The sequence below is a fragment of the Benincasa hispida genome, chromosome 1, assembly GCF_027475165.1.
Source record: "Benincasa hispida cultivar pf3 chromosome 1, pf3_genome.v1.1, whole genome shotgun sequence".
Taxonomy (NCBI): Eukaryota; Viridiplantae; Streptophyta; class Magnoliopsida; order Cucurbitales; family Cucurbitaceae; genus Benincasa; species Benincasa hispida.
Window position 1 is genome coordinate 53223453 of NC_143478.1, and position 14489 is coordinate 53237941.

At 35.8% G+C, this 14489-nt stretch overlaps 1 protein-coding gene across 1 annotated transcript; it reads right to left on the bottom strand.

Moving 5' to 3' along the window:
* Window positions 1–5905: 5905 nt before the first annotated feature.
* LOC120087875 (zinc finger protein ZAT9-like) lies at window positions 5906–7676 on the bottom strand. Its single transcript, XM_039044873.2, has one exon. It carries the CDS (start codon window positions 7302–7304, stop codon window positions 6123–6125), a length of 1182 nt encoding a protein of 393 aa, XP_038900801.1. The 5' UTR covers window positions 7305–7676; the 3' UTR covers window positions 5906–6122.
* Between the last annotated feature and the right edge of the window lie 6813 nt (window positions 7677–14489).

Consider the following 14489-nt stretch of genomic DNA (forward strand, 5'->3'; position numbering starts at 1 on the left):
AGCGTTGTTCTTAAAATCACTGTGAATGACTGACTAAAAGAAAATGAACACCGCAAAGTCTTATCGACTTGCGTTTTTTATGAATTAAAAAGAAAAATAAAAATCGGTATGCATTGCAATGATGGATGCATCTTACGCTAACAAGATACACTTTGCATCCATCTTACACAAATGCATTGCGCCGAGGGGTATGTTGCGCGCGTATGTATTTTACGCCCGTCCTTAGCGAAAATGCACTATGTCGATGTAGTGTTGTGCCAGTAGAAATACAGTGCGCCCGTCCTCTAGAAATGCGCTGAGTTAAGGGGTGTGTTGCGCTGATGCATGCGTTGTTGTCCGTCCTCTGCAAAAATGCATTTGCGTTAATGGATGCATGGTGTTAATCTTTAACCTTGCACTCGTCTGAATAAAATACAAAGGATAAATTCATTGCATTATTTTTATGTATAGAAGCTATGCCTTGATTTTTGTACATGCTTAAATTTTGTGTATTGCGATAATTGTAATTCTTTGTATACTTGGTTAATTTTAATACAACTGAGTAACTATTCTTTCCATTTGCATTAGCCTCTTTTCTTATCATTCTTTGTCAATTATTGCGATATTCTTTATCTTATATTTTGCGTTATTAAAGATGTAAAGAGCAACGCATTTGCGGACGATTCTGACAAGTGTACAGCTTTTAGTTGTGCAATTCTGACGGATTGATCGCGTAACATAAACGAATTTTCCATTCTGCCATTGTAGGAACTACCATAATTAGACAGTGGGGACTACAAATTCAAAGAGCCAAGGTCTCGCCTATAAATAGCTTCCTCATATTCGCTGAAAGACAGGCATGATATACTGGTACTGATACTAAGAGAGAGGCTAGTCTGAAGCGACTTACAGAGTAAATCTGAGAGAACTACGAGATAAAGCTGAGAAGTGAGTCTCTGAGTAGAGAATTCTTCCAATTCCCGAAGTTGAAGCTCTGTGCAAAGGTCAATTCTACCGGAAAAACAAGCCTGAGAGGGAAGCTTTCCTCTCCACCAAATCCACATGCCGGCAAGCACAAATCTCCGATCGGGATCTGTGTCAAGACGTTGACACTTTTTTCATATTTGTTTCTATCCTCTAATTCATTTACTGTATTCATCTTCTTTAATCCTTCATTCACAAACATGTATCAAACGCTTAATTTTAGAATTAAATGTTATCATCGTCACCATTATCATCTGTTTGTCTCTTTCCATACATTTATCATTCATTTTCTCCATGATGTGTTCTTAATCCCCAGAGTAAAAAGTGAGAACTAAGCGAGTGAGCGAATTTGTGTTAAGGAATCAATTATGTTTAGCTAAAGCATGCTCGACGGCATCTTCACCTGTGAGAGCAGAAGTGAAGATGTTATTCCACCTATCGAGAGAAGGTTTGAAGAATGCATTAACTAAAGCGAGAAGTATTTCCAGAGATGGAAACAACTTTGCGTTCATCACGTTCATCTCTATTTCACCATGGACATATGGGAACGCGGCCGATCACTGAGAGGTGTACGCCAAGGGAAAGCGGAACCTTAGTTGCATCCTTAACGCGATTGACAAACTTGCGACGTTTTTACTCTTTACTCTTTCTCTTTCTGCTTCATTCATAAGACTTGCCATCGCATCCATCGATTCTTTTGTACAACTTCACAACCAGTCCTCGACCCCTGTATCATGTATCATGTATCTTGTATCATGTATCATAGTAGTTTAGGAATTTACTTTATCAATGCATTTTTACTTTCATCGCAATTTATATTTTTGTACAAACCAACATTCTTTATTCATTATCAAAACCGGTCGCATGTATCACATAAGTATCACATTAACGACAACAATCCCCGTGTTCGACCTCGGATCATTCTGAGAAACTTGTGTTGGAATTATACTTGGTTTTAGTGCAAGGAAACTTGTGACATGCATTACTTCATCGCATACTACAAGCATATCACTATCAACGCATACACTTAGACGTAGTATCGCATAAAATGTCTTTATCGCAATGCACGTGAGCACATTTAGCACATCATTCATTTCATTCACAAGTTATGCGTTAGAGTTAGATAAAGATTAAATTTCGGTCATCAAAAACTTGCATGTGCAACGTATAAACCATTATTGCAATTACACGCCATCATTTCATCACATTCACTATGCATCATAGCTCAATGAATTCAAGTTGAGAATAAGTTTTTGGGTAAGTGAGTTTGATTATATATGATATGATTAAACTGGTTCAATTATATATGATATAATTGACATGATGTATGTGATGCATTAATTGTTGAAAAATGATATAAATATTATTTATATCAAGTAAAGGAGAAAAGGACTATGGTTTAAATGTTGCATATGATGTGATATTAAAACTATAGGTTATAAATATAATATTATAAGTTAGTTATTATATTTATTTATATTAAACAGTTATGAGATAATTGTTGGTGGTTTCTCCATAACCGTGCGTGAAAGTGGGAGGTTTTATTCAGTTTTCATAACTGAAAGGATAAAATGAAAAATGTTTTCATTTTGTAATAGTATCACATAATTGCTTCACAAGAATACATTGCCTATTGTTTAGCTCACGACAGACTACATGACAGCTTCAAGTGTTGATTAAACGATCGTGTACACGTGCATTTGTCTAAACAATCGTATAGCTTTTACTAAGCGATCACGCGCCTGAGCAAGATTCACTAAACGATCGTCTAAACAATCAAACCTATTTTACTAAACGATCGTGTACATTTTCAAACAATTAAGCACAAGTCTATAAGATAGACACAAACCTCTCCCACTTGTTTGGTCATTAAGTGTGATCGTTCTTTCCTCCTTTCCTCTACCAAATCCAACAGAGCCCACACCTCTTAGATTCTCACTTCGAGAATACCGAGGTCACTGAGTGGTGGTGTCCTAGTTGTTGCTTGTTCGTGGAGAAGACTGTTCGTTTATTGCAGCGATAGCGAGAGGTGCTAGTCCCAGTTTTTGACGAGAGCGAGAGAAAAACAGAAGAAAATTTCTTCAAAGGTAATTCTCTCGTTCCTGTGTAATTATTAAAAGCATGTTGTAGTTTGTTCTGAAATGCATAACTACTTTGTATGTTTGTGAATGCTTGTAATTCTGTCACGATGAATTTGGAATGATCTTGCTTCCGCTCATTGGTATCTTTGATAAGAGTTCCTTCAAAGTCGACCCTTCACAGGTTGTTCGTAATAACGATTGTGTCAAATGTTGTTTTACCCTCAAGATTACATCTTGCTCCATAAGTTTCATTGATCCTTTAATGAAGAATTGGTTTGTGATCTAATCACCAATCTGAGTCCTTTTGAAGGAATGAGAGGGTGGGGCCCCTTGTTCAAGACCTGGAATCAGTACTTAAGAGAACAACCTCTCTACCATCCCAAATGGGTAGGAATGAATTCCTTCTTGTACCTATGTCCCCAGCTAAGTACCCGGTCTTACCCCTGAAATAGGAGGTTTATTAAGTTGGCGCTGTTGCACCAACTCTCACCCATGCAAATCAAAGGAGAATCTTGAATAAACGAGATTTCATAGTTAGTTTAGGATTAAGGTCAAGTTACCAAGGTCACCACTTTAAAATAGTCAATTTTTAACAAACACTGTTATAAAGTAAGAGTGATTTGTTTTTTGGTCCAGTCTTACGCAAACTCATTGCATAGGATGCCCCCACTCGCATTTCTCCACATGAACGATTAAGGATCACATCATTTGTACTAAATACAAAGTGGGTCATGTTCAATAGTGTTACCAAAATAAGGTACCCAATTTTATTTGTATACTATAGACCGTGTTGGCTATCTACTTGAACTTGATCCATTCTTATGTCTCCACATAAAGTCCAAGTGTTCATGTAATAACCATGGATCTTATTTTATTTGTAGTGAAATTTACATATTCATTAACATGTTTATTGAATAACACCTCAATAACATCTTTTTTGCAAATATTCATGTTTAATTTTACAAACTGCGAGTTTTAGGACATAAAACCCAATGAACTCCCACTTCAACTAAAATTCCAGTGGGTTTACATATATACAAATATATACAATGTTGAGTATAAGAGAATAAACACAATAAACTAAGGCATCAGATATCCAGTATTTCTTCTACTTGCCTTAGATTTATCTATCTCATAGTCCTAGCTAGTCTTGAACAAGACACAATGTTATAAAGTAAGAGTGACTTGTTTCTTGGTCCAGTCTTATGCAAACTCATTGCATAAGACACCCCCACTTGCATGTCTCCACATGAACGATTCAGGATCACATCGTTTGTACTAAATACAAAGTAGGTTGCGTGTAATGGTGTTACCAGAATAAGGTACCCAACATTATTCATATACTATAGACCATTTTGGCTATCTATATGAACTTGATTCATTCTTATGTCTCCACATAAAGTCCAATTATTCATGTAATAGCCATGAATCTTAGTTTATTGGATTTAGTGTAATTTACATATTCAATAACAATTTTGACGTCGAATTTGAAACCTATATACTAATCTTATCTCTCCTCTCCTGCAATTTGTCTAATTTTTTTCACCAATTTTATCCACAACCAAAAAATACTCAAAACTTAAAAAATCCCAGCAAATCTCATAAAGTCCCAAAATTACAATATTTCCTCAAAAACTGAAAAAAAAAATTACGTACCGAGTAAAAAATGAGAAAGAAAAAAAACATCAACTTCGATCATTGAGATTTTTCCTTCGAACTGACCACAATTAATAAATAGACCAATTTGAATTGGAAACGAACCGTCTAAATCTTTGTATCTAATAATTTTGGCAACTCTATGCTTTCTTTCCTTCCTTCCCATTGGTTGTCCTCAAAATTATTACTCATATTCTCAACTTATCTCTTTTTATATGTAAAAAATCCAAACATATAACTTATCTCTTTTTATATGTAAAAAATCCAAACATATATGTACTAAAATTATTACTCTTACTCTCATCTATTGACATATACAACTTTGTTAAAACATTTAAATATGGAGAATCCACTAGTTGTTTCATTATTTTTTTCTTCTTGCAATAATCTCTCTTGATTGAAGATGGTAGTTTTAGAAATTGGGAAAGAAAGAAGGAGATTAAGAGAGTATTGAAGAAGAGAGGAAAAAAATAAGGCAAGGTTAGACCATAGAGTGAAACAAAAGGAAGAGATGCAATCGAAGAGGGAGGTGATGGGGTACACATTAATGATTCCTATCCGTATACTCACAATAAGAGTACTCTAGATTTTTAATAAACTTTTAAAAGTTCAAGTGTACTATTGTAAAGTTATAACGATTTTATAATATATGTACGTGAATTTTTTAATTTCTTTTGAAAAATTAAAAGTATTATTGCAACATTAAAATGTTTATGAGTATTATCGAAGGAAAAGATATGGTTTTGTTTTAAAGATGAAAATGTTGCATTAAATTTGTGGGGCACATATCTTGAGAGGATATATATAATGTACATTCCCCCAAAAGCTCAAATCTACACGACCATTTCATGTGCTCTTTATCCATCAGATAGAACTATATTGCTTAAACATCACTTACTATATCCTCAGATCTTCAAACAACACTTTCTTTTCATAAACTTGAGCTCTTTAGTACCGTGTTGGACACACTTGAGATCACGTTCACAAAGAGGAGGAGAGAGAAAAGGAACAATAATAATAATAATTTTAAATTACATTTGAGTCAAGACTCCAATCATTTTGGTGCCTATTTTAGTTTACCATTTAATTTTTATATATATTAAAGTCTCCAACTACATTTTAGGAAAATTCATATATATATGACCGTTTTGGAGAAAACAGTAATTTATGGTTTGTGGATGGTTCTAATTATACCGCATCAAAAATGGCAAAAATGAGAATTCCAAGAAATGATATAGATCAAAATTGCAGAAAATACTCATATTACAATCCCAAAGCAGAATTTTTGGTAAGTCATCAACAAAATGGTTGAAATGGAATGAGTATGCAACAGCAAGAACTAGTTAGCTAAAGCATCAAAAAATGAGGGAGCAAAAGCAATATTCAATTCACATGTTATTTACTTGATGAAAAGAAATGGAGTCAGTTTGAAGAAACCAGACCCATCACCTGCTGCTGTTGCTCATTTTCATCATCTCCATTCAACCATGGCTTGAACTCATCATCGTCATCCTCTTCTTCATCTCCATCTTCATCTTTATTTTCATTATCATCTTCTTCTTCAAGCTCCATTAAGCTGGGTTTCAAAAGATGAGCTCTCTTGTGGCCTCCCAATGCCTGCCCTGATCCAAACACCTTCAAACACACATCACACTGATGATTCCCCTCCATTTCCACATCACAACCTTTCACACAAAAATCTTCAATCTCACCTTTCTTTAAAGATTTCAACTCATTTTCCCTCACTATTTCACAAAATCCAATTCCAGATTCATCATCATCATCAAGCTTTGGCATCCCCAATTCAACCTCGGCATAATGGTATCCAACTTCTTGGAATTCCATTTTAACTCTTTCTTCTAATTCTACTTCATAATGGGCTGTTCTATTCAATGGTGATTTAGCTTCAAAACCACTAAAATGACTACCACCAATAGATTCAGAACTAAACTCAGCCCCAAAATTACCCACCCCTTTGGACAGCATCAACAAACAGACAGCTAACTCTTCAACATCAGGTTCGATTACATCAACAACAGAAGAAGATGAATATTCAATCAAATCAGAAGAAGAGGAAGAACAGCAATAAGGGTAATTGGAACCACCTAACTTACACCTCGTCCTTCTGGATCTCTTCCGCCGCAAAAGCCCCAAAGTTTCACCGTCCGATTGGCCGCCGCCAGCGACAGACGATTGACAATGAGACTTCATATGAGAACTGAGAGATTTGAGATTTTCGAACTCCTTATTACATTCTTTACATCGGCGGATCAGTTCCTTTCTTCTTCCAGAATGATGCCTCATGTGCCCAAATAACGCTTTAGAGGAATCGAACCCTTTGCCGCATATTTTGCATTGATTTTCTTGCAAAAGGGTTTCGCCATTTTCCCCATTTGGAGCTGAGAATTTCCAGGACTTTTTGGGGTTTTCTCTCAGGCTATAAGAACCGGGGATTGAGTTCTTTTTGCGCTTTTTGGGTGGATTTTGGTTGCTGCGATGAGACCTCATATGGCCGCCCAAGACTTTGCCATTTGAGAAGCTCTTGTTGCAGAGCTTACAGAGGTGCTGCTTCTGTTCTTGATGATCTTGAGGTTGAAGCTCCATTGATTGATTTTGAGTAACCTATCGAAAGAAAAAAGAGAGACCCAGATCAGAAATCGAGGGATTTTGTAGGGAAATGGGAAATCGGGGAAGAAATTAGAGGGAAAACGAAAGGCATTCAGAAGTAGAATTAGAGGCAGAGTTTATTTCGATGGTTCTTGGATTGCGAATGATGAATGGTTGAATGGGAAGATGGTGAAGAGAAAGATCTGGGAGAAGATTGAATTACGATTGTGAAAGAAAAACAGTGAGTTTGAGAAATGAAAAAATGGTTTGCATGAAATGGAAGCAAGCGTCTAATAAAGTGTTGCATTGCAGTATGCTGTACACTCCCTCTCTGTTTCATTATATATATGCAACTCTACTTTCCTCACTTTTCTTCTATTCTTGTAAACTAAATCAAAGTTTAAAGAAAAAGTTGTCAATCTTGTTCAAAACGCAATTCATATTTTCAAACATACTACTTTGATCTCAACGTTAGAATGAGTCCTTAAATTTTCAATTAAATGTCCAAATTTACTTTTTTGTTCTTTAAATAAATCATAAAGTAGTTTCTAGTACCTAATTATTGTTTGCACGAGATTTTTGGAAGATGTGTTTTATGAAGTTGAACTTGAGTTTATGTAAATGTTGTTAGATGTATTTAAATAATAATACGTATAATTAAAATATGGACCATGTATGTAAGATTAAAATTTTATCACATTGGTTATTTTATTAGATTAGGCTCGGATCTAATTCCTAATTGAGTATGGACTAAATGGATATAAATTCATTTCTAGTTCATTAGGGTTAAATGGAACCTCGATTAGACCTTAGGACTATGGTCCCCAATATACCAAAATAATACGCAGTCTTTCTTAAATCCAATCTAGAGAGAGATCCTAAAGGTATTCGGAGTTTTGATTGAGGAAGACTATAGTCATCTTAAAGCTATCATCAATCTTATTGGAATATGATATGTTATTTATACTTGATAAATTAGCATGAACGATCCTATGGTTAGCCTATTCAATATAGATTTAAAGTAAGTATGCTAACAAATGGTATCAGAGCGTGATTTTCATGTTAAATTGTTGGTTTATATTCATTTATTAATGATATTGATTCAATTTTCGGTAGAGACGTTTAAATAATTTAAAGAATTAAAAAAATATATTGCATGGTTGCGACATGGAGGGTGATTCCTATTTTAGGAATTTTTTGATAAATTGGGAATTAGTTGATAAATTGTCTTAATATTGAAATAAGGTTGTTGAATTTGTCAACAATTTGGTTAATTGCCTTGAATTATTAATTTGAATTAGATGGATTTTATGGTGGATGCCAAGATAATTTACGATCAACTTCAGGTTGTATCTTCATATTGGCTGGATGAGTTGTATCCTGAAAAAGTATTAAACAAATACTTATGACTTCTTCTACCATCACTACGGAATTTATAGCATGTTATGAGGCATCCAATCATGGAATATGGTTGTGAAATTTTGTCAATGTGCTGAGGATAGTAGTTAGCATACAAAGACCACTAAAATTATTTTGTGACAATAAGTTGACAATAATGTAATCTAACAACAATAGAAGCAATACAAGCAGTAATGTAATCCAACAACGATAGAAGCAATATAAAGTCAACACATACAGACGTGAAGTTTCTTGTTGTGAAATAAAGAGTTTATAATGGTCAAATTTCGATAGAACATATAGGAACGAACTCTATGTTGGTAGATCGATTGACATAAGTTTACCACCTAAAGTTTTCATGAGCATGTTGCTCACATGCGTATTAGTCATTTTTCTGATTCCACGGTTTAGTGGGAGTTTATCATTGAGGATGTTCTTTGACCTTAATTTGTTTATTTTCTATTTAGAATAAAGTTGATGGTACATGTTTTATTATCTAATCTTGTTTATCATGCATGCAATTTTGCAAAATGTGGTTTAGCGTAAAGTTTTTTTTTTTTTTTTTTTTTTTTTTTTAAAGAATGATCTCACCAAAGAATTTAGACAAGATGGAAACAAGCATGATCTAGATCACTTTATATGTAGTTCCCATGCTATCCATTTATACTTGATCTATGTCATTGAATGTATTAGAGCTGGTGATCAAGGAAGGTTTAATTATAAGTGTAGTGACAAAAGTCGCCTTGATTCCGTACTGATACAAGAGATGAACCAGATTGAACTAAAGGAGAATTTTATTATTGAAATAACTTGTTTTATGCGGTCTTAAGGGTTATGTTATTTAATTACATCAGGTACACAGACATAGCCCAAGTGGGAGATTGTTAGAAGTATTTAAATAATTATATATTAATTAAAGTATCGGCTATGTATGTGGATCAATATTTTATCACATTGAGTTATTTTATCAGAATAAGTCCTATTGTGTGATCTAATTAATTAAGACCATAGATTCCTTATTGAATATGGACTTAATGGATAAAAGCTCATTCCTAGTTAATTAGGGTTTAATGTGAACCCTGATTGAACTAGTATATAAAGAGATCTTATATGGTTCTCAATATGCCAAAACAATACACACTCAGTCATTCTTTATTCTCATCCAGAGAGATCCCATTAAGGGCATTCAAAGTTTCGGTTGAGGAAGACTATAGTCATCTTGAAGCTATCATCAATCTTAATTGAATCCGGTATATTATTTATTCATGGCAATTTAGCATGAATGATCCTGGGTTAATTTATTTAATATAGATTTAAAGTAATTATGGTAACAGATGTATGCAAACATGGTTCAATTTCTAATACATGATCATTTGATCCTCCATGTTGAATGCATACGCTTCATTTGAAGAATGTAACCCATGAATGTCCAGTCTACAGGAGTTCATAAATTCTTCTGATAGTTTTGAGAATTCTCTCTAGATTCTTTAGAGTCTTCAATCACTATGTTCAGAACAAAAATGATGTCGTTAATTTCAAACTTAGCCCTAAACAAATAAAATTCTAAACACGTACAACAACTTACTCTAACAAGTAGATATAGCGAGTACGAGGTCGATCCATAGAGAACCTCTTTTAATTTGGCAAAATTGAGTTTTGAAATCCAAATTTTAGGGGGTGGGGGGAGGCTTTGTTGGTTTTTAACCATCAAAGTAAAATCAAAATAAATGCAAATGAATGAGACAAGAATTGTACCACAATTTTTTTTTTTTTTTAGTGAAGATACGTTAGAGAGAGACTCTTGAAAAATCTTTGTTAACTAGGTTTCATCTTATCATCGATCTTGAAGAAGTTTATGAAAATTCAACATTTTGTAACCCAATAGGATAAAAACTTTAAAGGCCCAATTAGCTAATTAACATGCTCAATACTAATTAGCACTAACCTAAGTCAAAAATATTTCAATTAAGCAAATTTTCATGTTCTTTTCTTAGGTTGCTTTAGAAACTAGAGTTTTCTTGATTACAACATTCAAGAAATACTAGAGTTATTTTCAAAAACGATTTGTTTGAATGATCTAAACTAGGGATTTCAAGGATTTATTTCGGAAAGGAAGTCCTAATGAAAATAAGAATTCTCAATTTTTGCAACTGATCTTAATTTTATGCATTAGTGACATGCAAGATTTGCTAACAATAATTTAGTAGAATTAAGGTGTAAACTTTTTCCTACTAATTTCTATTGAAATTGCACTCAAGAACATTCACGAATGAAGAAATTCATAACAATACAGAAGAGAGCTCAAGAAATTCAACCTAGATTAAAAGATTTCCCAAGAAAAATTACTTACCTAGCCATGAACCGAAAAAAAATTGGAAGAATCCATTGAAGAAATGATTGAATTCATGAAGTATTCATGAAAAAAACTTGTAAATTTTACAATGAATCTCTCAAGAAAAATAAATTTCGTGGGTTTCTCTCTCAATTTTCATTCTTACTTTTCCTCTCTCTACATAAAAATTGATTTCTCTCCCCACATGAATTTCTGGAAAATTAGTTTTTAATGGTTGTAGGTTGCAGTGTTGCAACCCTGGAGTAACGTTGGCTTGACGCTCTTTTGCAAAAAGGTGCGTGCGTAGATTTTTTATCTTTTCGTTCGTAACATTGCGAGGCTGAAGGAAAGCGTGGTAACGCTGCCCTGTTTCTCAGCTATTGTGAAACCCAGATCTCAATTTCCCTACTTAAGCAAGTAATTAAGGGAACTAACTAAGTATAAGTTAAATCATGTGTTGAAGAGAAGGAAAATTCTAAGTGTTGGAATAGATTTGTTGAGTAGCTTTGAGTTGAGCCTTAAACTAGTAAAAATTTGGCTAAGTATGAAGCTAAAAGAAAATCATGCGTTTGGTGTTAGGAAGCATTAACGCATAAGGCTCTAATGAGGTAAATTTTGTAGAGGTTATAAGGAATTAAGTATTAAAGCTAAGAATAACCATGCATTGAGCTTGGACGCATGTTGGACAAAGCGTTGGCATGACAAAGGTTGCCCATGCATTGGCCTTGTACTAGGCGTTAGAGTTAAGCCAAGTGTGTTGGCCTTACCTGTTTGAGAGGTTAGTTGGGCTCTTAAAGAAGCTAAGTGTGGCCGAGAGAAGAGAAGGCATGCGTTGGTTGTGCATGCCGAGAGGAGCGTTTTGAGAGCTAGCAACACTATGCGTTGTACAGGGCATGCAACAACTAAGTCTTGGAGGTTATTATGTGTGCGGTAGCATCAGGTGTGCGCGAGCATGGGCGCTGGGCATTGGAGCGTTGTGCGCGGACGATCGCATAGCTGCTTGCAGCATTAGATGATGCGCAAGACGATGCGCAAGACGATGTGCTAGGCGATGGTGCTACACGATAAGCGATAGCACTACATGATGGGCGAAGCGCTAGACGATGGGCATTGCGCTAGACGATGGGCATTGAGCTAGGCGATAGATGCAAGCACTAAACGATGAGTGCTAGACGATGGGCGCAGGTGCTAAGTGACGGGCTATGCGCTAAACGATGAGCAACAGTGAGATCGTTAGATGATAAGCGACAGCGAGAGATCACTAGACGATGAGCTATGCGATGGGCACAGACGCTAGACAATGAGCGACAGCGAGAGGGCTAGATGATGAGCGACAGTGAGAGATCACTAGGCGATGAGCTATGCAATGAGTGTAAGAGCTAGACGATGGGCCAAGCCACGATGGGCACGTAGTGTAGTGTCTAAGCGTTGTTGGGGCTTGCGGTACACAAGGCTTGCGAAGTTAGTTTGCATTGGTCTTGTATAAGAGGCCATCGGCGTTGGCAAGCAACAAGGGCATGCTTGCATTGGTTATAAGAGTACGCGGTGTTCCATAACAATTGGAGTTAGGTGAGCTGAGTTGCCGAGAAGGGCTTAGGCGATGACAAGAGGCTAGGTGATAGCAAGGCAAGCCTTGGGCATTGATGTAAGGGCACATTGGTAGTAGGCATGTTGTGAGAGCATGCGATAAGACAATCCATGAGGCATTGGCTTGAGACCTAGCTTGACCCAAGGCTTGGCATGCGATGGTGTCATGCGGGGATAATAGGCCAAGCGATGGTTGAGTGATGGCCAAGGAGATGGCTAGCAAAGGGATCGACAATGGAAGGCTTGCAACCATGCGATGAGACTAGGTTAGCACCATGACTAGGAGGCTCGAATAGGGTAACTAGGCGAGCATATAGGTAAGAGTCATGCATTGACATGGTAGATGTGCAAGGAGTGCTATGCGACCAAAAGAGGAAGTATGCGTTGAGGTGATGAATTGAAGAAACTTGGAGATTAAGGCTAGCATTCCAACAACCTGGGATAAGTGGCTAAACCAAAATGAGTTTAGGTTTAAGCTAGTAGGAGGTGGAAGAATATTAAAGCATGCAAGTATAGGGTATGTGTTGGCTTGAAGAGATGAAGACACTTCAAAGGAGGAGGTGTTAAGGAGGAGGCGTTGGCAACACATGGTGAAGACACCTAGACATGCAAGGTTGAAGATGTGTATTATGTTGGACGAATTTAGACTTCTATAAATAGGTAAACTTTGGGACGATGGTTCTCACAAACCACTCGTGCGTTTTGAGTGATTCTAAAGCCAAAAGAAAGATCTTATTGTCTAGTTTTCAAGGCAAGGCTGCTGAAGAAGAAGCTCAAAGGAATCAAGCTAGAGAGTGAAGAAAAAATAGAAGGGTCGAGCTCTCGGGTAAGCTTGGGCCAGTTTTGATGATTTGAAGATTCCGGCCAAACAATAAGAAGTTCTAAGCTAATATTTTAATGTAAGCTTCATAAGACATTTCAAAACATATTTATAGAAGAAAGTGTCTCAAAATAAGGCTTGAAATGATGAGTAATCTAAGCATGAATTTGAATATGGAATTTAGGGTTCAAAAGGGAGCCCGAGGGAACCAAGGAACTTCTAGAGAGAAAGGTTCCTACCAACCAAGATGAGTGGTTATTCTACTATTTGTATGATTGATTTCTATATATATGTTTATGTGATTATATATATATAGGTTATATTTGAAATATGGACATGATCGGAAAATGTGTTTTGTCTGAACTTGATTGTTGTTGTGTTGTTGTCATAATACGTGTGTAATTGCATTTGGAAATGGGATTTGTATCGTGATATTGTTAGCATACTTTGTGGATGCTTGGTTGGGATTGTCAGGGTATCTGGTTGGGATTGTCAGCATACCCAAGCATGTCTAGTAGGAATTGTCAACATGTGCATATTCGGCAGGTTATAGGATGTTGAGAATGTCTCCACGTGAGTCCTTGTGGGTTATTCGTGGAGAGTACCCGGGGAAAATACATGATCATGCCAGGGATATCCAACTGACAGGCTGGGGAGGTTACATTTAACATTATGTAATATTGTTTGATTGTGGAATTGTTTTCCCAAAAGTGAATTTCTGAAATCAAACCTATTTTCATATAAAAGGTGCCACTCACTAAGCTATTTAGCTAACGTTTTCTATGTTTTGTTTTCTTCCCCCCCCTCCCCCAAGTAGCGAAGGTTGAAGAGTTCTAGGGTCCTGCTAAGGTCAAGGTCTGCTACACCACAATCACACTTCTGGTTTTAAAATTGTTGATGTAAACTTTGTAGTTAAGTCTGAGATTTGTATAAACGGTATACTGTTTGTAATAAAATGAGTTTAGTCAAACGGTTGTTGTTTATATCCTTGGCTTAAAGTTTTATGAGCGTAACAAGGTTTAGATGAGCAGTAGGTATCACAAAA

Excerpts from the sequence above, each read along its gene's own strand:
- LOC120087875 (XM_039044873.2), bottom strand. The coding sequence starts at position 7,304 with ATGGAGCTTCAACCTCAAGATCATCAAGAACAGAAGCAGCACCTCTGT.